This window comes from Paroedura picta, chromosome 13 (genome assembly GCF_049243985.1).
Source record: "Paroedura picta isolate Pp20150507F chromosome 13, Ppicta_v3.0, whole genome shotgun sequence".
NCBI lineage: Eukaryota > Metazoa > Chordata > Lepidosauria > Squamata > Gekkonidae > Paroedura > Paroedura picta.
The window spans coordinates 26,239,967-26,261,464 of record NC_135381.1 but is presented as its reverse complement, the minus strand read 5'-3'; the positions used below and the strand labels follow the sequence as shown (position 1 = coordinate 26,261,464).

General features: G+C 43.1%; 1 protein-coding gene across 9 annotated transcripts in view; it reads left to right on the top strand.

Moving 5' to 3' along the window:
* The window catches only part of IL1RAPL2 (interleukin 1 receptor accessory protein like 2), a 592,622-nt gene that overhangs the window by 381,526 nt on the left and 189,598 nt on the right, over nt 1-21,498 (top strand). For all 9 annotated transcript variants that reach the window (XM_077308260.1, XM_077308262.1, XM_077308257.1 and 6 more), the window contains 2 exons: nt 932-1,118; nt 9,806-9,959. In XM_077308260.1, coding sequence (XP_077164375.1) covers nt 932-1,118; nt 9,806-9,959 — 341 coding nt within the window. The remainder of the gene's footprint in view (nt 1-931; nt 1,119-9,805; nt 9,960-21,498) is intronic.

Genomic DNA, 21,498 nt, shown 5'->3' with positions numbered 1-21,498 from the left:
TGCCATGAAAACGCTAGAGGGCGTCATCCCAAGGGTCAGACATGACCCGGTGCTTGCACAGGGGATACATTTACCTTTACCTTTATCCTTCCTTTGAATCTCTATTTTTTTCTTATACAAAAGAAGTTTGCAGGTCTTTTTCACCAGATCGCAAGTTTTCAATGCCTGGACATAACAGGTTTTTCTACCCAAATACAATACCTTCTCCTCTCATCCCAGTCATACAACCTAGCCTGTATCCTGTTTGGGAATAATGTGATCTCTTCTGGTCCTTGCTAGGGAGGTATAGTCACAACTTAATGTTTGACCAAAACCATTCCATTTTGTACACACTGCAAAGTCCCCAGATGTTAACACAGCCATTTTCTTCACCTGGAAGCATCATTAACTTATTAATGGCTATTGTGACCCTCATTGCCAAGTTTTGTTTTCATAGGCAGCAGAAATGACAATGAAGAGAAAGACTAAGCAGATCTGTCCCTGACAGAGACCACAGCACTTAATTGATCTTCCTGCCAAACAGGCATGCCCAGTTTATTTGCACTGTTTCCACTTTCCACAGTCATTGCACAAAGTCAGTGTTTTGAGGTGGGCTTTCTGGTCATGTACAAGCATGGATCTTGTGTTTTCACTAACGAATCCATTCTCTAGGATTCGCCTGGTAAGCAGGAATAATAACCCAACAGTTTTAATTATCTAAAGATGTCTCTCTGTATACACGGATAAACTTCTGAGCATTGCAGATTTTTTGTGAAGGTATCTCCATATGTTTTCAACTTTTAAATTATAGTATTTATTTTTCAAATCCTAGGGGTTTTTTTAACATTGTTTTGTGTACTTTGTGTGGAAGCAGAAATTTCTTAGCAAATTTATATATTGTTGTTTACTGATTTTTTAAAATAAATGTTACCCTTGTGTTATTTTTCTACAGAAATTCAACATACTGCATGAAAGTGTCGATGTCTTTGACAGTTGCTGAAAATGAATCGGGACTTTGCTACAACAGCACAATCCGCTATTTAGAAAAATCAGAAATCACCAGAACAAAAATAATCTCCTGCCCAGATATTGAGGATTACAAAACAGGAAGCAGAGAACCAGATGTTATATGGTATAAGGTAATAACGCTGAACAGGCTGTCTTACATTAATATAGCCTAAGCCACATACCAAAGGTTTATCAAATGGGGAACGGAATGGAAGAAGAAAGCATTTCTAGTTCTCTCAGAAAACTTTAACTTGAGTTACCTGGTATTAAATAATGGTCAGAGGATAACTAATAAAGGTGCTTCTTTTTACAGATAACCAAATCAGCAATCTAGGACCACAAGATTTTAAAAACTTCCTCCTACCGCAAACCTTCTAGGTCAGAGCTTCAACTTACAAAGCTGCCAAAACAAACTATATCATTGACCCATCTACCCTAGTATTGTGTCCTTTGACCGTCAGTGGCTTTCTACAATCTTGGGCATTGAAAAGTCATTTGTACCACCTGTTTCCTTGAACTGCAGATGCCAGGGATTGAATCTGGAATGGGCAGGATGCAAAGCAGGTGTTCTGCCAATGAGACAGGGGTTTCGTTCTTGCTTACTTGCCAAATTGTTGTTGTTTTTATTACATACCTCTGTAATAAGGTTAAAAGCAACAACCATTTGCAAATAATTAACAAAACAGAGCAAGATGCAAGGTGAGAAAATGCAAAGAGGCTCCTTTTAATAGGAAAAGTTGGCAACCCCATCAGCCATATCTGGCTTTGTTTGGGGGAGAAATGCTGCCAGTGTGAAAGGAGGCAATTTGAGTGCCATCTCATCAGCCTTGCTGTGTTCAGTTTATGCACTAATAATTTATTTGGAACTGGGATGACATACAGGGAGCCATTATATGTCAGCAAGGAGCAAGACGCTCAATGATGCTCTGTCAGTCTGTTTTTTCTCTTACAAGAACCCTGCCTGTTTCAGTGCAGGCTGACAAAACATGCATTCTGACATGGGATGACTATAAATGAGATTTGGTGTTTGTGTATTTTGTCAGCTATTAAAATGGCTTTGCCCCCAAATGTCTGGAGATATTTATACAAGCATGTACAACAGAATTGGAAATGGAATGTGCAACTGTCTGTGTGCGTATGTGTGTTTATGCACACAAACACATGCATTTCTGATGGAATTGGAACCCTGAATGCTTAATACCAGCATTGGCTTGAGCTATTGGAATATTAGTACAGGCAAAAGAGCTGAATCTGAGGTTCTTTGAAAGCAAAGAAGAAAGTCATGTTTCCCTAAATTATGACTGTTATGAACTTCAGGTTAGGGACAGAGATGAGTTGGACACTAGCCAGCATTTTCAATGTCTCCGTACACCAGTGGCTCTCAACCTTCCTAATTCTGCAATCCTTTAATACAGTTCCTCATGTTGTGGTGACCCCCCAACCATAAAATTATGCAAGTATTCTTTCACAGGAATTAAACTGAAACTGACCAATGGTGTGAAGATCCATTGTTCATGAGAGCCAGTTTGGTGTAGTGGTTAGGAGTGCGGACTTCTAATCTGGCATGCCAGGTTCGATTCCGCACTCCCCCACATGCAGCCAGCTGGGTGACCTTGGGCTCGCCACGGCATTGATAAAAGTGTTCTGACCGAGCAGTGATATCAGGGCTCTCTCAGCCTCACCCACCTCACAGGGTGACTGTTGTGGGGAGGGGAAAGAGAAGGCGACTGTAAGCCGCTTGGAGACTCCTTCGGGTAGAGAAAACGTTCTGCCTCTTATCCCACCAAGTTGTGACACCGCCTGGTGGGAGACTGTGCTGTGCTGGAGGCACTGCTGAAGCGGCTGGGGGTCAAGCGCCGATGCCTGCAGGAGGAGCGGCAACAGTGGCAGCGCCCCCCACGGCCAAGCTGCTCACCTTGCTGTGACCCCTGTGAAAGGGTTGTTCGACCCCCAAAGGGGTCCTGACTGCCAGGTTGAGAACCACTGTACTACACTTCTCTCTTTGGATCAGATCTCAGACTGACTGGGATCCAAGCCTATTCTTTTCCCCAGAGTATTTTGTGTTATTGTCTTTCATTTCCTGAAATTTGATAAAGGTGGGAGGATTGATAGAGAAAGCTTTGAGGATCTCCCCATCGGGAAGAGAGAGTCTGAGCCACACTGTGCATACTTGTTAAGGCAATGGTTCTCAAACTGGGGGTCGGGACCCCTTTGGGGGTCAAACAACCCTTTCACAGGGGTCACAGCAGGGCAAGCAGCTTGGCCGGGGGGGGGGCGCCATCAACACAACAGCCTTGCAGGGTAGATCGAGATAGAACGTTTGCCTGTCTGGAGCAGCGGAAAAGAGCAAGATCAGCATGATGGGACAAGAGGCAGAACTGAACTGAGAAACTCTAGAAAAAAAACCAATTTATATACAATCATGAACAATGCCACCGGTCAGTTTCGGTTTAATTTCTGTGAAAGAACATTGCATAATTTTATGGTTGGGAGTCACCACAACATGAGGAACTGTATTAAAGGATTGTGGCATTAGGAAGATTGAGAATCACTGAATCTATGAATGAGGAGAGTCACGAGAACTGCAATTCCATGGTTTCCAGCTTTCCCGGATTTAGCTGAGAGCATGTGCTATAGGATCCAAAGTGTCCATCTCTTAGACACCTCCCTGTAGTTACCTTTCTCATTTTCTTGTGGCACTTTTTTTATATGCGTGGTGTGTTTTATTTCTTTGGTAATGAATGTAACAATACTTTGTATCCTTTCAACTTCTTGTTGCATTATTGAGTCCAAGGAGAGAAGATGGAATCTAAATATTTTAGATGATGATAGGTGGATGATAGATGATAGATGCATAGATGTTGTGCATAATTAGGAATGCAAGCTGGGTTCCAAGGACACTGTGGCAAAGACTGAGCGTACAAGTGAAGTAAATGAAACCGAGAACGAGCTACACAATGTGGCCATTGCACATTGTAAGAACCCAGGGATGCTGCTGCTATCTCACCTTAGGAATTTGTTGCTGTCGAAACACTACAGATTTCCACTCATTCTCAAAAACACAGCATAGGTAGGAGGAGGGGCATCTATCTTTCCCCCTGTCTTTTCCCAAATACCCCAATCTAAATGCTTCTCCTCTCCCCGCACTGTAATTCTGAGCAGGAACAGTCCCCACACCAATTTTTTTTTAAGCAACAGAAATCCCAAGTTAAAATGGTTATGGCAGCCTTAGATTGTGCCTGGCAATACTATACCATCTAGAGCAGGGGTAGTCAACCGGTGGTCCTCCAGATGTTCATGGACTGCAATTCCTATGAGCCCCTGCCAGCGTTTGCTGATCTAGAGCTCCACTCTCAATCCAGAGTTGACTTATTGCTGAATATCCAAGAAACAAATCTTGTTTTTACAGATTTAGGTGGCTGTCCCAAAGCAATAGTTTAGCATAATGATAGGAAGTCATCTCGGGTGGCTCTACTTTCCATATACAGACAGTTGTTATCCATGTGCTGTGCTCAGGATGGGTGACAACTAGCTATTAAGCTTTCATATCAGCTAAATTGAGCAGAATTGATATTGCAGATCAAAAAGAGGACCATGACAGCAAGTCCATCACAGTACATTTTTTAAAAAATGAATATTGCTGTGCAGTGTAAAGAGCAAATTGGACTGTCCTCTATCTTCTCTCTGAAGGATTTTAGTGAGGCCATGAGCCAATGAGATGATGAAAGTTTCTGAAAATGATCTTTTGAGAATTTAATTGCTCCCGTTAATAACTGGGAAGAATAATCTCCCTTCTTTTGCTTGGAAAATGTAAATGCTGGGGCAAGGCTATTGACTTATGGTTCTTCAGAGGCTCAACCTGACCCACCAGCTTTTAATGTTTTTACATCTCAGGTGTCACCCCTAAAACAAATTAAACTTCATTTGGTCCAAGACATTTTGATGCATGAGCCAGAAAAGCATCAGAATGTTGCCCACTATGGGACTCATTAACACAGAGTGCACAGCTTTTCTCTGAAATAAACTTTGCAGGAGAATATCACAAAGCTCTGCTGAATCAGACCAAAGGTTCATCTAGTTTAGTATCCTTTTGTGACAGGTAGGCAGGATTTCAACTTTTTCTTAGAAAATTCCTAGATATGAAGTTGGTATTTGGGGATCACACAAGTTGGATAGGACTCCTGTGGCTCTTGGACTCTGTACTATTGAGGCTGCCCTCTGAGGCTGCCATTTCCTCCAGGGGAACTGATCTCTGGTCTGCAGATGAGTTGTAGTTCCAGGAGACCTCCAATCCACAACTTGAGGTTGGTATCCCACAGGCAGGGCAGAGTAACGAGGCAGCAATCTGACCCAGCCAACAGGAGCTATGTACCAGGAAAGAATGAAGACAGAACAAACCGAGATTGAGTTAGACTTTGTAGGCTGAGAGAAGTTGGGAAGTTGTGAGTATGAGAGAATGATTAGTTAAACTAGAGTATAAATTAAAGCTGCAAGGAGATACATCTTTGATTACGTTCTCCTGTCTGGGTAACCATGGTGTGATACCAACAGGGTATACCTTTGTTGCAAAAGAATACTCTGGCTCATTCTGCACAAGGACCAATGTTGCCAATTGGTTCCTGAAAGCGTACATGCTATTTTTAATAGTGCAATCTCTGAGTTACGCATACCTGCCTTTGTAGTGGAATCCAGTAGCGTTTCAATCGTTTCCCACAGGTTTCCGGTCTAGCCAAAAATCGCTAGAAAGAAAGCGATTTTTTTCGTGCTTTGTCCCACCCCTGGCCGTCAATGAAACAAACAGCCAATGGGCGGCCGTTATCTGTGTTGCAGAAGAACACTCTATGAACTTGTCTGGGAAAGTGTTTTCCCTTAGGCATGTACTCTGGGAAACCTGACATCCCACAACTCCTTGTTAGGTGTTAATATTTATCTCATTCCTGTATAGACTTCATTCTTCACTTTTAAAAAAGCAAACCATGTTGTGGCTGTTAGTTTACCTCATTCCTCAGTTACCAATCCGTCCTTGGGTATGTTTGTGCTTTCCCCCCCCCTTTTTTTTTTTACTCTATCTGGGAACCCTGATACAGTGGGGGAGGCAGACACTTGTGACAAAAAAATCCTGTGGAGATTCTATCCTCCCGTAAATCCATCACACCTATTTCAAGAGTGGTCTTCCAAGTGCGTTCAGGACAGCTTGTTCATCTGCAGGTTCATGTAAAGGGTATACTGCCTGAAAAGTGTTTTCCCTTAGGCATGTACTGTGGGAAACCTGATATCACAAGGGACCTGGGGATCCCCTGGAATCATGATATCCAGACTAAATTGATCAGTTCCCCTGGAGAAAAGGGTTTCTTTGAAGGATGGATTAGTGTTATATGCCATTGAAGTCCCTTACCATCCCAGATCCTGTCCACCCCCAAAGTCTTCAGGTGTTTCCCAACCCGGAGCTGGCAACCCTAATTTCAGTTGTGTGTATCTTCTCACCATATTTTTATCCTGCCTTTCTTCAAATAACTCGGGACAGTTTACATAGTTTTTCTATTGGAGTTTGATGTAGTGGTTAAGAGTGGTAGCTTCTTGTCTGGAGAGCCAGGTTTGACTTTCCACTCCTCCACATCCAGATAGCTGGAAGACCTTGGGCCAGTCACATTCCTTTTAGAACTGTTCTCACAGAGCAGTCCCATCAGAGCTCTCTCAGCCCCACCTACCTATTGTGGGAACAGGAAAGGACGGCAATTGTAAGCTGCTTTGCTACTCCTTAGGTCAGTGAAAAGCAGGATATAAAAAACAACTCCCCTTCTTCTCTTCCCCATTTCCTCACCACAGTCCTGAAAGGCTGAGAAAGAGGGAATGTTTGTCCTAGAGTTACCCAGTGAGCTGTGTGGGGATTTCAACTAGCTCTCCCTAATACTAGTCTAACATAATTATTACCCCACACTGTCTGTCGTATCTACTGCCTGAAGTAGCCTCTTCATCCTGCCACATGTAAAAATGCTGATGAAGCAAAAGTAGAGAAGGGAGTTCCTTGGATCAATTTCAGATTATTTTATTCATTAAATTGATTCAGCTGTATATCTCAAAGATTCAAGGAGTAAACCTTATGCCTTCCGTATACATATAGCATATGTGCTTTGGCAAAGAGCTCCTGAAATACAAGTTAATGTTGAGAATTTGCCTTACTTCTCCTCATGGTTGGGCCAGCTGTAGCCCTTGACTTCTTTGTTGGCTGCCTAGTGTAGTATGTGGGGTCAGCTGTAAATTAAGGCCAGGAAGGCCCAGAGTTCAAATTCCAATGGACCCATCCCCTTCTCTCAACCAAACTTACCTCAGAGTGCATTATGGGGATCAAACTGATTGGGTAGTGGGGACTATGTATGCCTGAGGCCCTTGGAGAAATGGCAGGATAAAATTAAATTACTGAGTGTTCTAGTCCAGCTGAAGCCATCAGTCCAAAGGAAGCCTACTTCACCATGTTAATTCAGGGCTGTGTTTATACATACATACATCACTCCAAATACAATGCTTTATATCAAAATTGCTCCGCTTAACTATAGTATAAGTTTCCTTTATGATGGAAATTATAGTAATGGAACACGTCTCAGGGATTTGCACAGCCATTGTCTTTGTTACTGTTTCCATAGCACCATTAAGTCTGGAGGATTGTTTTGACAACACTGAGTGAGTGCACAAGTCAAAGACATAATAGAAGGCTTAAAGAAAAAAAATCCTGTTTGCTGAGGGGAAATGAGACAGGAAGAGACAAAGATTTTAGGGTGTGAAAATATGTTCCATCTTTGAGTCCTTCTTACTTTTGCTGTGGTAAAAGAAGGAAGAAAAATGGAAACTCTAAGGCTGATGGGTGAAAGATAGGTGACTGTTATTCTCGACTCATGTTATCTCTGTGCTGAGCATTTTCAAAAAGCAGAATATAAAATTGCCACATGGCATGTAATATTTCCCATTACAATGCCAGGATACCCATTCCTATGTGTCAGACCCCAGCATCCTAAAGAGAAGTACACTTTTCTAAGACCATTGAAATTAGGGAATTTAGAAAGCTATGAATCTTTAGTCCATTCAGGGATCAAAGTATATTTAGGATTGTAGGTGTGGTTTGTTGTTTTGCTGTTTGAAAGAGCTTGAACCTCTCCTGCCATGTTATTGAAAATTATACTTGGCTCCTTGAATTGATTTCCCCCCAAAAAATTAGCATTTGTCCTTTGTATCTTGATCCTTTCCTTATTCTTGCTTATTTTTAAAGATGTTAGAAGCACAATTAGATAAAGCTGGAAATTACAATTATTTTGAATATACAAAATTATTGAATATACAGCAAATATTGGAGATCTTTCAAGTCCTACCTCCTGGCGCTTGTTGCAACCGATCTTATTTATTTATTTGGAGTCTGCATTTCGATCACATAGAGTGAGTCAATACAATCAACAGATTGGGACATTCAATCAACAATGCAATAAGATTAGGATAGTTGCAATCTGGAACCAACTAGAAAATGAAAAACAGAACTGAAGCAAAGTATTAACATAACACATTAGACAATGCAAACATTACATAGTAAGATGGAGAGTTAGCGTGGTGTGGTGGTTAAGAACAGCAGACTCTAATCAGGAGAATGGGTTTTAGTCCCCACTTCTCCACATGCAGCCAGCTGGCTGACCTTGGATTAGTTAAAGTTCTCTTAGAGCTATTCTCACAAAGCAGTTCTATCTGAGTTTCCTGAGCCCCACATACCTCACAGAGTGTTTATTGTGGGGAGAGAAAGGAAAGGTATTTGTAAGCCACTTTTGGATTCCTTCAGGTAATGAAAAGTGGGTATAAAAACCAACTCTTATTTACTGCAAGGTATACCCAGAAGTATAATCCACAGTCCCTAATAATTGATCCAGGTACCTCTGGGAACCATTTCTGCGCAACTTGTATAAAAATAATTCAGTTTGACATAGTGTGCTAGGGAGGAAAGTATCAGTGGGTGGAGAACTACCACCATACGGCACACGCTGAGCCACCCAAAAGATCTTTGGCACTCACGGTGCCTTCTCCCCCCACTTCACTTTACCTAGTCACCTTCGAGACAGGTGGTCAGTAGTAGGCTTCAGGCAGTGATACCATTGGTGGTGGTCAGTGGACTGGTCAAGTTTGGGGATGAGATAAAGATGGACTCCAGTCTCTTGGCACATGCAGTGGGACCTTGTGGGTTCAGATTCCTGTGCAATCAATGAAATTTCATTTCACTATTAGTATACCATATTTATTGGCATGCTCTTATATATGTTACACTGAAGCTCTGAAATTTGAGCTTTGACATTCACTTGTGAATTTGGGCAATTCCAATCAAATGTTGTGAAAGTCAGAAAGCAGCACTATTGTAACATAATCTAAATGATTGGGATTCGCATGTGTATATTTGAAAAAAAGAAAAGAAAAAAAGGAGAACCAGCATGGTGTAGTAGTTAGACTAAGATCTAGGTCCAAATCCCCATTTTGCCATGAAAAACTGTTCAGTGACCTTGGGCTAGCCATATACTCTTGGTCTAACCTACATTACAGGGTGCTTATTCTGAGGATAAAATGGAGAACAGAAACAGTGTAGGCCACGGTGGATCCCTAATGTGGGAAAAGACAAAATATAAATGAAGTAAAATAAATACATAAAATAAATCTGGGTTTGACAGCGTTCACACATACATGATGTTATTCACGAGACTTTGGGCAATCAATATATCATTAATTTAGGATCTAGTCATTCCCCTTTGCCAAGTAAACCAATGAATTTCAAATTTTGATAATTTCTATTTTACAGGAATGTAAGCCAAAAATGTGGAGAAGTATAGTAGTTCAGAAAGAAAATTCTATTCTAATACAAGATGTCCAAGAAGAAGATGGTGGAAATTATACTTGTGAGATAAAATTTGAGGGGAAGCTCATAAGACGAACAACAGAACTCAGAGTTACAGGTAAGGATCTTTTGGGGAGCTAAAAAGAGGGAAAGAACATAAAGACCGCTTATGCATGGCGGTAGCCACGCTGGGCTGCTGTCGTGCCGTTGCAGTGGGGGTGAGATGTCCCTCCATTCCCTTTGTATGCGGGGGGGGGGGTGTTCCCCAACACATGGGGCCTGCCCCGCCGTAACAGCCATGCGCACACAATGCGGGGCCAGAAGTGCTGGGTATACTTTGTGGCAGTGGCAGTAGTGGAGGGAGCAGGGGGCCCCCACCATGCTATAGCAGGGGAGCGGCATGCTGCTACCCCACCAAGGTGGAAATGGGAGAACACCCTGTCTAGCTCCATGGCTCTGCGAAGCTGGCAGGGGCATGTGGTGTCCCTGCAGGGACGCTGTAGGCCAGGGGAAGAGCCAGTCCCAAAGGCCCGGCTCTTCAATTATGCACAGGGCTGGCACGGCCTAGGCCCCGATGGCCCCTGCGGCATGTAAGGGAATGCAGAAGACTCCATGTTCCTTTACCGCAGGGCATCCGAGGGCCTGAGTCTGGCCAGGGCTCAGCAGCGCCCGGGATGACGTAAGCATCGGGCATGATGGAGCTCCTCCACCGGGCATTTGCCTGAGACCGACCACAGGTCCCTCCCACCTCTGACACCCTCTCCATGGCCTGAACCAGCCTAACCTCTCTAGGGAGTTTAGCTTGTATGTTGTATTTGTTGGGGACCACTGAAGTTGTTGTTTAGAACCTCTGTTGGGTTGTTATTGTTGCATATTGACTATGTTGTATGTTGATTCGTTCCATGTATCCCCTTGTATGTAAACCGCCCTGAGCCATATGGAAGGGCGGTATAGAAATAAAATAAAATAAAAAATAATAATTGGGGATAAGCCTCATAGCCCTATCACTACCACCCCGTGCATAATCGGTCAAAGTGTAGAATGTGAGAAGAGTTAGGTATAAGGAATCATGACTAAAGAACTCTTTTATCCTACACTTTCCTAAATGCAAAGTGCCCTACACAAAGTTAATCAGAACATTGATTGATGTTCAAGATGGCATTAAAATAATGATATGCAAATACAAAGTACTGTAGAATTAAGCCAGGTGTTCAAAACACCAGGCTCCATCAGTGAGCCCACCCCATAATAACATGGCCTGGACCCCCTTATTCAGCTCATTGACAAGCTCTCTATCACAGGGTCTGTCCTATCCAGTTATGGATTTCCTTATTCTGTTCTCCCCAGCAGCTTTTGGAGGGCAAGGTGGAACCAGAGGGAGCTGCTTGCTGTACATAGGCAAATGCTACCAGCTGGGCTGGGATCTCTCACTGGGGAAGCTCCTTCTGTTTCAGCCATGGAGCATGTGCTGCTTCTATGTTATGTTCTTTTCTGAATGTGGTCTGTATTAGGTAGGCATAGTTTTAGATGGCTGGGGATTAGATGTCTTTGAGGTCACTACAAAGAGTTATTCTCTGCAGCATTGGGGCAAGTCCTCAAACTTTCTGTCATTTACCTGGGAAGAATCAGACCAACGGGTAAACTGTTCTTGATCTAGGAGCTAATGTGCAAACAGCTCTGCAGGCCACTGTAGTGCAAGTACATCTCATGGAATGTTTAGTTGCTTCTTCAGGATGGGGAGAGCTCTAGCTTGGCTACAGCTACTTCTCCTCCTCTATTTCTTTGTATGTTTGTTTAGATTTTTATGCCGGCCTTGCATATGGGTTTACCTCTTCCTTCACACTTTAGGCTGTGATCCTTTAGAATGTGCCTTGTCCACACAGTAGAGCATGTGCGTGAAGCTAAAAATGGAAACATTAAGTTTTGGATACTCTGATCAATGATGCATTTTGGGGGATTTGCCTTGGTAGGCTATTTCATGGTGCTGCCTCATGGTGCTACCTATCTGATTAATTTGCAAGTATAAAGCCAAAGAGAAGTTGTAAGAGTTTCACTCTGTGTTGCTTACTGCCATTGCTATTTATCCTTTCAAAAAGCATACTTAATTGTTACATATTTAATGTTCACAATATTTATTAATGCACCTTTGTCCCAAAAATCTGGGACCAAACTTGGGCAACAACATACAATTTGGACCAAATTTTTTTTTTTATGTAGAACTGCAGCTGCATAACACTGTACTGTTAAAATTATCACACAATAATTTTGTGACACCCCACTTTATAGCCTATCCTGAAAGCGATGCGCCAACAAGCATTTCTGACATGTTGAGAAGAAGCACTTCCATAACATGGAAGAGCCTCCAAGTGCACCATATCTGGCCACATCCCAGTGCAAGAGGGTGGTGGTAAACTGCTGCTGCCACATTGGTTCATTTGGGAAGAGGTGGTCCTTCAGGTCACGAGAGTGGGCCATGAAAGGCTTTAAAGACAAAATATGACATAATTCTTCATCTCTCTCCTTCCAAGGAGCTTCATCCGTTTAATCTTCCTAGCAGGTAATTCAGGTAATTTAGGCTGAGACAGAGCAAGGGGCCAAAGGTCACCCAGGGAACCCCATGGCTGATTTAAGGCTTGAGCCCAGGGCTTCTCAGTCTGATCTGACAGTAATTGCTACAACACTTTGCCAGTTATGGTCCTGTCAAGCTTGTGCCAAGAACGGTTTTCCTTAATGTTACATCCTGGTTAGTCTGCTGAAATAAATTACATTTTACCATCTATCTTCAATTAACTGCCATAGAATACCAGCTTTCATAAAAGACTAATTATGAATTATAATAACATAAAGAAATAACTGCAAATTTGCTGAGTTTCTCTCTCATCTCCATTGTCTAGGCTTCTTACACACGCTGGTTTGAAAGGTCCAGTTGGCTCAGAAAGCAGTATGTGGAGAGCAATATTTGCTTTGGTCGTAACAAATCATTCCGCTCAATTACATCAGTGCAATCCTGCTTGAACTCCTGGTTCACTTAATTTCTTTTAAATTCTATTAATTCCTTAATTCTCAAATTGTGCATACTGTTATTGCTATGAAATTTGTTGTTGTCTCTGTTATTATATAATGGACCCTCTTATCAACTGGAGCAACCCGTTCAGATTTCACTTGACCTGAAGAGAAAAAGCAATGAAATCTCACTTAGCTGAATTGGATTACAGTTAAATATCATGTGTCTCCCCTTCTGCTCCAGTTATCTTCATTGCGTAGCATCAGCCCTTTTCAGAAGTTACCGTCACCTTTTCCAAAGTTCCATAGATACAGAAGTTACAATCTCAGTAGCCCACCAATGGGAATACATGCTCAGGTAAATAGGACACTTTGTGGGTTTTCTATGGATTGCTGGGGTTATACATACAAATAATCTCGAACCAAAGCTTTACACCCACAGAAAACATACACCCTATTGACACAAATTGACAGTCGCTTGTATCAAGGGCATCAAGGGTAGTGTTTTGAACTTCCCACTATATGCGGTTGGAACTTCTGAAATGGGATCTAAGTAAAGTATATTCTCGTTAGCTAGGGATCAGTTCACATGTTCAGACTACAATCAGGAATAAGAAAACTATCTTGAATCTTAGGGCCACGTCTTCCTGTTCCAAAGAAAGCAATGAGAAAATGCAGGTTGCTCTTTCTCTTTCTTGGCAAAGGTAGACATGACCTAAATTGCACAGCTAATTCCAAAATCAATTACCATCTCATTTAGCTCCTCCCCTTGAGAGATGTGGTATAGCCTAGTTATGTCATAATTTCCCTTCATTTTCCCTTCCAGTGGCAGCCAGGGAAATGCCAAAGAGATGAAGCTGAGACTTGTGGAAAGTTCTAGGGGATATCACAGAGAGTAAGAGAAGAACTTGGTGTGTGACTGCTGTTTTTGACAACAGCTGTGTGCTTGGTCTTCTGTCTAGTGCAGGGGTGGGCAAACTGTGGCCCTCCAGATGTCCACGGACTACAATTCCCATGAGCCCGTGCTGGCAGGGGCTCATGGGAATTGTAGTCCGTGGACATCTGGAGGACCATAGTTTGCTCACCCCTGGTCTAGGGTGATCCTCATTTGATGCCTGTAACTAAATATGTGCTGAACTGCCCTCCTTGAGAAATTTACCTGACTCGTCTAACCGTGATGTGTCTCAGGTCTTTTGACCAATTCATTTTTGTTGCAATTTCAGTCCAATTTCTGATTACCTTCTTAGTCTGTGCCCTCCCTTCTGTGCTTTGGAAACTCTTTTTTTTCCCCAGGCATGTCATTACGTTGACGTAAATTGAATATTCTTTTTTTGGCAGGGATGCTTTATATTTAAGTCTGATTGTCCAAAGCTACAGAAATGGTAGTTTCATGGTTTTATAAGTGAAATAAAATGTGAAGAGGTAAAATGGGGGGGGATGAGTTTGAGTTTCTCAGCCATGTGGTTTCGACTTGAAAAACCTCTATTTCAATTTATCTTTGTTGTTCAAACCCAATCTGTTATTTTCTTGCCATTTTCTGTTTCCTTGCATGGTTTTCCCTATCAAAAGTACACATTTTCAATGCTATTCATGCATCAGGTTATCAGTATTATGCATATAAATACCCAGTGAATTGGGTACACAAGCCATACAGTGTGCATACACAAAACAAAGAACTCATAAAAGACAATGGAGATAGCCCACTAACCCCCTCCCAATACTAAAGTAATTTACCTCCAATTGAATGCTGATTCCTCAGAGACTGAACTATCCTAGTAGCATGTTTTTCTTTATTATAATAATGAAACTGTCTGACCCACCTTGTCAATGTTTGATCTTTTTGGCTTCACATTAGGAAAGTGAAGAGCCACCTTTTCTTAACAGTGGCCCTGTTGGTCAGAGTGGCACTGAGATGTTTTTACTAACAAACTAATGAAAATATGATAAGCCTCTTGTGGTGCAGAGTGGTAAGGCAGCAGACATGCAATCTGAAAGCTCTGCCCATGAGGCTGGGAGTTCAATCCCAGCAGCCGGCTCAAGGTTGACTCAGCCTTCCATCCTTCCGAGGTCGGTAAAATGAGTACCCAGCTTGCTGGGGGGTAAACGGTAATGACTGGGGAAGGCACTGGAAAACCACCCCGTATTGAGTCTGCCATGAAAACGCTAAAGGGTGTCACCCCAAGGGTCAGACATGACTCGGTGCTTGCACAGGGGATACCTTTACCTTTACCTAATGAAAATATTTTATTTTCAAAGAGAGAAAGGGATGTTGGATGGAGGAATCAAGTTTCTTTATACAAATCAGCTTTTAGTTCTGAATTACTGGCTTTTGAGTTGTTCACAGGCTTTTCGATCTGATGATGAGGTTTCTTTTACACTGAGAGTTTTCTTTACTGTGTCTATCATTTAGTATTGAAACCCCATGTTCATAGATGGTATGTTGTTTTTGCATAAAACACAAGGGAAAACTTCAGAAACTGTTTCTATTGACCCAGGCCCATTCAGCTCCACTACAGATCACCAGGTTCTTCTCCATGACCCTGTCCCAACTTGTGGCTTCACTGTTAAGCCTTTTGTTCTTAAAACTGTGCTGGCTACGCTGTGAGCAGAGACACTTTCTGTCATAGAATCATAGAATCATAGAATCATAGAATCATAGAATCATAGAATCATAGAATCATAGAATCATAGAATCATAGAATTGGAAGGGGCCACACAGGCCATCTAGTCCAACCCCCTGCTCAACACAGGATCATCCCTAAGCATCCCAAAGCATCCAAGAAAAGTGTGTATCCAACCTTTGCTTGAAGACTGCCAGTGAGGGGGAGTTCACCACCTCCTTAGGCAGCCTATTCCACTGCTGAACTACTCTGACTGTGAAAATTTGTTTCCTGATATCTAGCCTATATCGTTGTACTTGTAGTTTAAACCCATTACTGTGCGTCCTCTCCTCTGTAGCCAACGGAAACAGCATCCTGCCCTCCTCCAAGTGACAACCTTTCAAATACTTAAAGAGGGCTATCATGTCCCCTCTCAACCTCCTTTTCTCCAGGCTGAACATTCCCAAGTCCCTCAACCTATCTTCATAGGGCTTGGTCCCTTGGCCCCAGATAATCCTCGTCGTGTTTCTTTGCTCTGCTTTCATTAGTGTTTCCAACTAGGCACTTTCTGAAGGTTTGGGGACAGAGCCTGAGAAAGGCCAGTGGTTGGGAAGGTACCTCAATAGGATATTTATTTTTATTTATTTTTTTTTTAATTTCTATACTGCCACTCTCCATAAAGTCTCATGGCGGTTCACAATTGTAATAAAATACAATAAACTCCCCTAAAAGCACCCCATACATTACAATTAATCAGATGGCAATCTGTTCCTATAGGAGCTCTAATCTCCCACTCCCCTCATCATGTTCAGCCCGTGGGTCAAGTTCTCTTTCACTGAGAGCGAGGGACCAGATCTAATAAAATATTGGGGGGGGGGGAAATCCTCTGATGGTAACATTGAGACCCTATCCTGGCCTCAACCACACACCTGGCGGAAGAGCTCCATCTTGCAGGCCCTGAGGAAAGCTGACAACTCCGGCAGGGCCCTCAGCTCTTCCGGGAGCTCATTCCACCAGGTTGGGGCCTGGATTGAAAAGGCCCTGGCCCTAGCCAAGGCCAGGCAGATGTCCCGGGGTCCCAGGACAACTAACAGATTCATACCTGCAGAGCGAAGTATGACTATACCATTGTGACCATCATTCCGGACAACCATTTTCTCCAGGAGAACTGATCTCCAAATCCTGGAAACCAGCTGTAATTTTCTGATATTTTGAAGGCTGACCTGGAGCCTGGTAAGTCTAGTTGTCATGCAAAGTGAGATTTCACAATACCATTTTGATTTCTTTTTCTTGAAGGAAACCATTCCTTTCCTGGCAATACAAAGAGTGAGAAATAGGTCAAGAGCTGACACAGATGGTAGACGACCATGGAATACATGCTGCAGCTCAGTTTTCACACCATCTCAGAAATGACAGTTTATTTCCAGCACGAGATAAGATGTGCTGTCAACATACCCTCCAACATTTCACAGATGAAAACAGATGCCGTGTTGTGTATTTGTAATGCCCTCCTGTTCTCACTGTTGTACATTGTTTTGTGTTTGTTAGGGGAAAAAACCTTTACATTTTTAAAAATTAGAATGCTTATTCTCACTGTAGATCCAGTCGTACCTATTACAGGGTGGTTGCAACTCAAACATGTTTGGTAGCATATGGAAAGGCTTGGGGAGAACAGAAGACAAGAAGAAGAAGAAGAAGAAGAAGAAGAAGAAGAAGAAGAAGAAGAAGAAGAAGAAGAAGAAGAAGAAGAAGAAGAAGAAGAAGAAGAAGAAGAAGAAGAAGAAGAGTTGGTTCTTACATGCTGCTTTTCCCTACCCGAAGGAGGCTCAAAGCGGCTTATAATTGCCTTCCCTTTCCCCTCCCCACAACAGTCACCCTGTGAGGTGGGTGAGGCTGAGAGAGCCCTGATATCACTGCTCAGTCAGAACAGCTTTATCAGTGCCCTGGTGAGCCCAAGGTCACCCAGCTGGCCACATGTGGGGGGGGGTGCAGAATCGAACCCGGCATGCGAGATTAGAAGTCCGCACTCCTAACCACTACACCAAACAAGCAGTACATTGACAATTGTGTTAATGGGTGGACATTCCCATGCAAAAGGAATCTGCCCCTCACTCAGACATTTAACATTGCAAAATCCAACATTCCACTCCCTCACAAAAAAACAAATAAAAGGTTATTTACTTGCAATACTTGTTGGAATATGTGGGTCATACAACGTAAGTCTCACCCTGTGAGATATTTAATCTAGTTTCTTCTTTTTATCCTTTAGCTGGCGACTGTTGGAGCAGGTTGTCCTCTCAGCCAATACGCTGCTGTAGCCTTGTTTATAATATGCTTCCACTCTTGGCGATTGGTGGCAGTACTTTTGGCCATATCTGTTTATGTCATGTTTTCTTTGGTACCAGTTGCTGGATCCTCCATTCAGTTGTTTGTTCTCGCCAGAGAAGTTCATGAGGCAATCTGCTGGTGTTCATCCTGCAGACATGGCCAAACCACTCCAGTCTGAACTTTTGGACTTGTTCTTTAATTTGCATCTGGTTGTCACATTTTATCTTGTTTCGATTATGATCACATAGAGAGAGAGAGAGAGAGAGAGAGAGAGAGAGAGAGAGAGAGAGAGAGAGAGAGAGAGAGAGAGAGAGAGAGATTTAATACATGTTTGAAGTTAGATCTGATCCATCTGTTGCTCAGAAGGTTCTTTTCATGCTGCCATTCTTTATTGTTGTCTCGCATGAGAATCTTGTTTATTCATTTACTGTGTATGGCAGGTTGCAAAGTGATAGTAGTTGTTCAGTCAACCAGCTCTTGCCAAAGGCTTTCTCCGGAGGCCAGACTTCCTGTTACAGTTGTGTCTGACCCATCACAATCCCATGGACAATGATCCTCCAGGCCTTCCTGTCCTTTACCATTCCCCAGAGTCCATTTAAGTTTGCACCAACTGTTTCAGTGGCTCCATCCAGCCACCTCATTCTCTTTCGTCCCCTTCTTCTTTTGCCCTCGATTGCTCCCAACATTAGGCTCTTCTCGAGGGAGTCCTTCCTTCTCATGAGGTGCCCAAAGTATTTGAGTTTCATCTTCAGGATCTGGCCTTCTAAGGAACAGTCAGGGCTGATCTCCTCTAGGACTGACCGGTTTGTTCACCTTGCAGTCCAAGGGACTCGCAAGAGTCTTCTCCAGCACCAGAGTTCAAAAGCCTCAGTTCTTTGATGCTCAGCTTCCTTATGGTCCAACTTTCACAGCCATACATTGCAACTGGGAATACCATAGCCTTGACTAGATGCACTTTTGTTGGCAGGGTGATGTCTCTGCTTTTTAGGATGCTGTCTAGATTTGCCATAGCTTTCCTCCCCAGGAGCAAGCGTCTTTTAATTTCTTTGCTGCAGTCCTCATCTGCAGTGATCTTGGAGCCCAGGAAAATAAAATCTGTCACTACCTCCATTTCTTCCCCATCTATTTGCCAGGAATGACAGGATAAAAACCAAGAAAACAAGCCATAAATATATAACAACAGGGAGGAAGGGAGTAGGAACTCCAAAGCTGCAAGCAGCAAAAGAGGCTGAGCATCTCTACTGGCCGCCCTTTTAAGCTCACTGCACTGCGCAGGACCAGCCCAAGCACAGCCTCGATTGGTCGCTAGCATTCCAGCTTTCCCACGCTCTGAGAAGCTGCACAAGGATGATTAATCTCCATTGTTTCAGCCAGCACCTAAGCAACAAGGACCAGAGCTTTTTATGTCCTGCTCCCCACCTGGTGGAAAGAGCTTCTGGAAGAGATCAGGGCCTTACCTGAATTCCCACAATTTTGCAGGGCCTGCAAAAGGGAGCTTCTCCACCAGGCATTTGGTTGAGACTGACCAAACCCAATAACATCCACAGGTCCCCCTCAGACATCCCCTTCATGGCCTGAACCAGTCTGACCTCTCTGGGGGCCTTATCTAAGTTGCCTGTTATATTGTTGTTGATCAAGACCATTGAATTTGTGTTGATTTAGAACCACTGTTGGATTATTGTTCATGTTACTTTTGACTATGTTATATGTTTAGGTTGTTCCATTTATCACTCCATGACATTATATGTAAACTACCCCGAGCCATATGGGAGGGCGGTATAAAAATCTAATAAATAAATAAACCAGTTTGGTGTAGTGGTTAGGAGTGCAGCCTTGTAATCTGGCATGCCAGGTTCGATTCTGCACTCCCCCACATGCAACCAGCTGGGTGACCTTGGGCTCACCACGGCTCTGATAATACTGTTCTAACTGAGCAGTGATATCAGGGCTCTCTCAGCCTCACCCACCTCACAGGGTGTCTGTTGTGGGGAGGGGAAAGGGAAGGCGACTGTAAGCCGCTTTGAGCCTCCTTCGGGTAGGGAAAAGCGGCATATAAGAACCAACTCTTCTTCTTCTTCTTCTTCTTCTTCTTCTTCTTCTTCTTCTTCTTCTTCTTCTTCTTCTTCTTCTTCTTCTTCTTCTTCTTCTTCTAAATAAATGGTGGCCATTTGCTAAGGTAAGCCACGACTGGTCTTCACGGCCACTGAATACGTGAACTGATGTTGTCGGTAGACACTGTGTGTAAGAGACTGAAGTCTTTGGACAGCAAGCATTCCATATGGAGCAAATCTGTAGCAGATGTACTATCGGCCCATCTATCCCCATCTAATGCATATAGATGCATAGCCTCTTGTGGCGCAGTGGTAAGGCAGCAGACATGCAGTCTGAAAGCTCTTCCCATGAGGCTGGGAGTTCGATCCCAGCAGCCAGCTGGAGGTCAACTCAGCCTTCCATCCTTCCGAGGTCGGTAAAATGAGTACCCAGCTTGATGGGGGGTAAACGGTAATGACTGGGGAAGGCACTGGCAAACCACCCCATATTGAGTCTGCCATGAAAACGCTGGAGGGCATCACCCCAAAAGTCAGGCATAACCCGGTGCTTGCACAGGGGAAACCTTTACCTTTACCTTTACCTTTAATGCATATAAAACTCTTCATGTGGATGTGGTAATCTAGACATGTTAGCAGTCATGTGCCCTTGTAGGTGGTGATGATCTTACCTAAATACAACCTCAGCTTATCAGATAGCTATTGATAAGAAAAAATGACTGTTTCCCAGATGATTAAATGAAAACTGCTCTTTTAATGTTCAGAATTTATGTCACTCCAGATGGGAGATGTGGCTGTTGACCAAGAGGGAACTGTTCATACACTGTTTGATTTGCAAGTGTGTGTGTGGGGGAGGGATCTTATGCCAGACTTCTCTTAGAAGTATTGTGAGGACGCAATGAGAAATGTAGCAATATGCTGCAGTCTATGAATTATATATCATCCCACTACTATGAGTGCTTTGCTTTACAGCTTCACAAGCTGCCTGTCTGACTCATGAACATGCAAAGTAATTAGAATGGCAAATAATGTTCTCTTTTATCAGTGTACGATCGGTTCTTCCATCATTTTCTCAAGAGTCAGCCCTTTCCTCCCTCCAAGCTTAAATCAGGTATATTATGCTAGTAGGTTTATCCTACTCTGTTTGCTAATGGTAATGGGAAAGACTTTCCTGGCACAAATCAAAACAAGACTGGCTAAAACCATTTCCCCAAAAAAATCCGAAGCAACTGTGGTTCACTGAGAATCCATGCAGCACGGCTGTTTTCTTCAAACCCCTCCCCCTCCCCAGAAAGAAGTCCCAGGAGATACAATCTCAAATAGGGTTGCCAGCTCTGGGTTGGAAAATACTCGCTTTGGGGGTGGAGCCAGGAGTGGGCAGGATTTGGGGCAGGAAGGGCCTCAGTGGAGTATAATGCTATGGAGCCCATCATACAAAGCAGCCACTTTTTCTGGGGAAACTGATCTCTTTAGTCTGGAGGTGAGCTATAATTCCGGGGGACTGGCATCTCGAATCTCAAGGACTTTTTAATGAGATCCCAGCCTTGGGCTATGAAATTCCAGGGTCAAGGTTCTTGACAAATACTACATTGGCAAGGATTATGGAAACTAACAATAGCACAAAATTTGGCTCAAGTGAACCCCTTTATTTTCTTGCTCTTTTTTTGAGGAAAGGGAG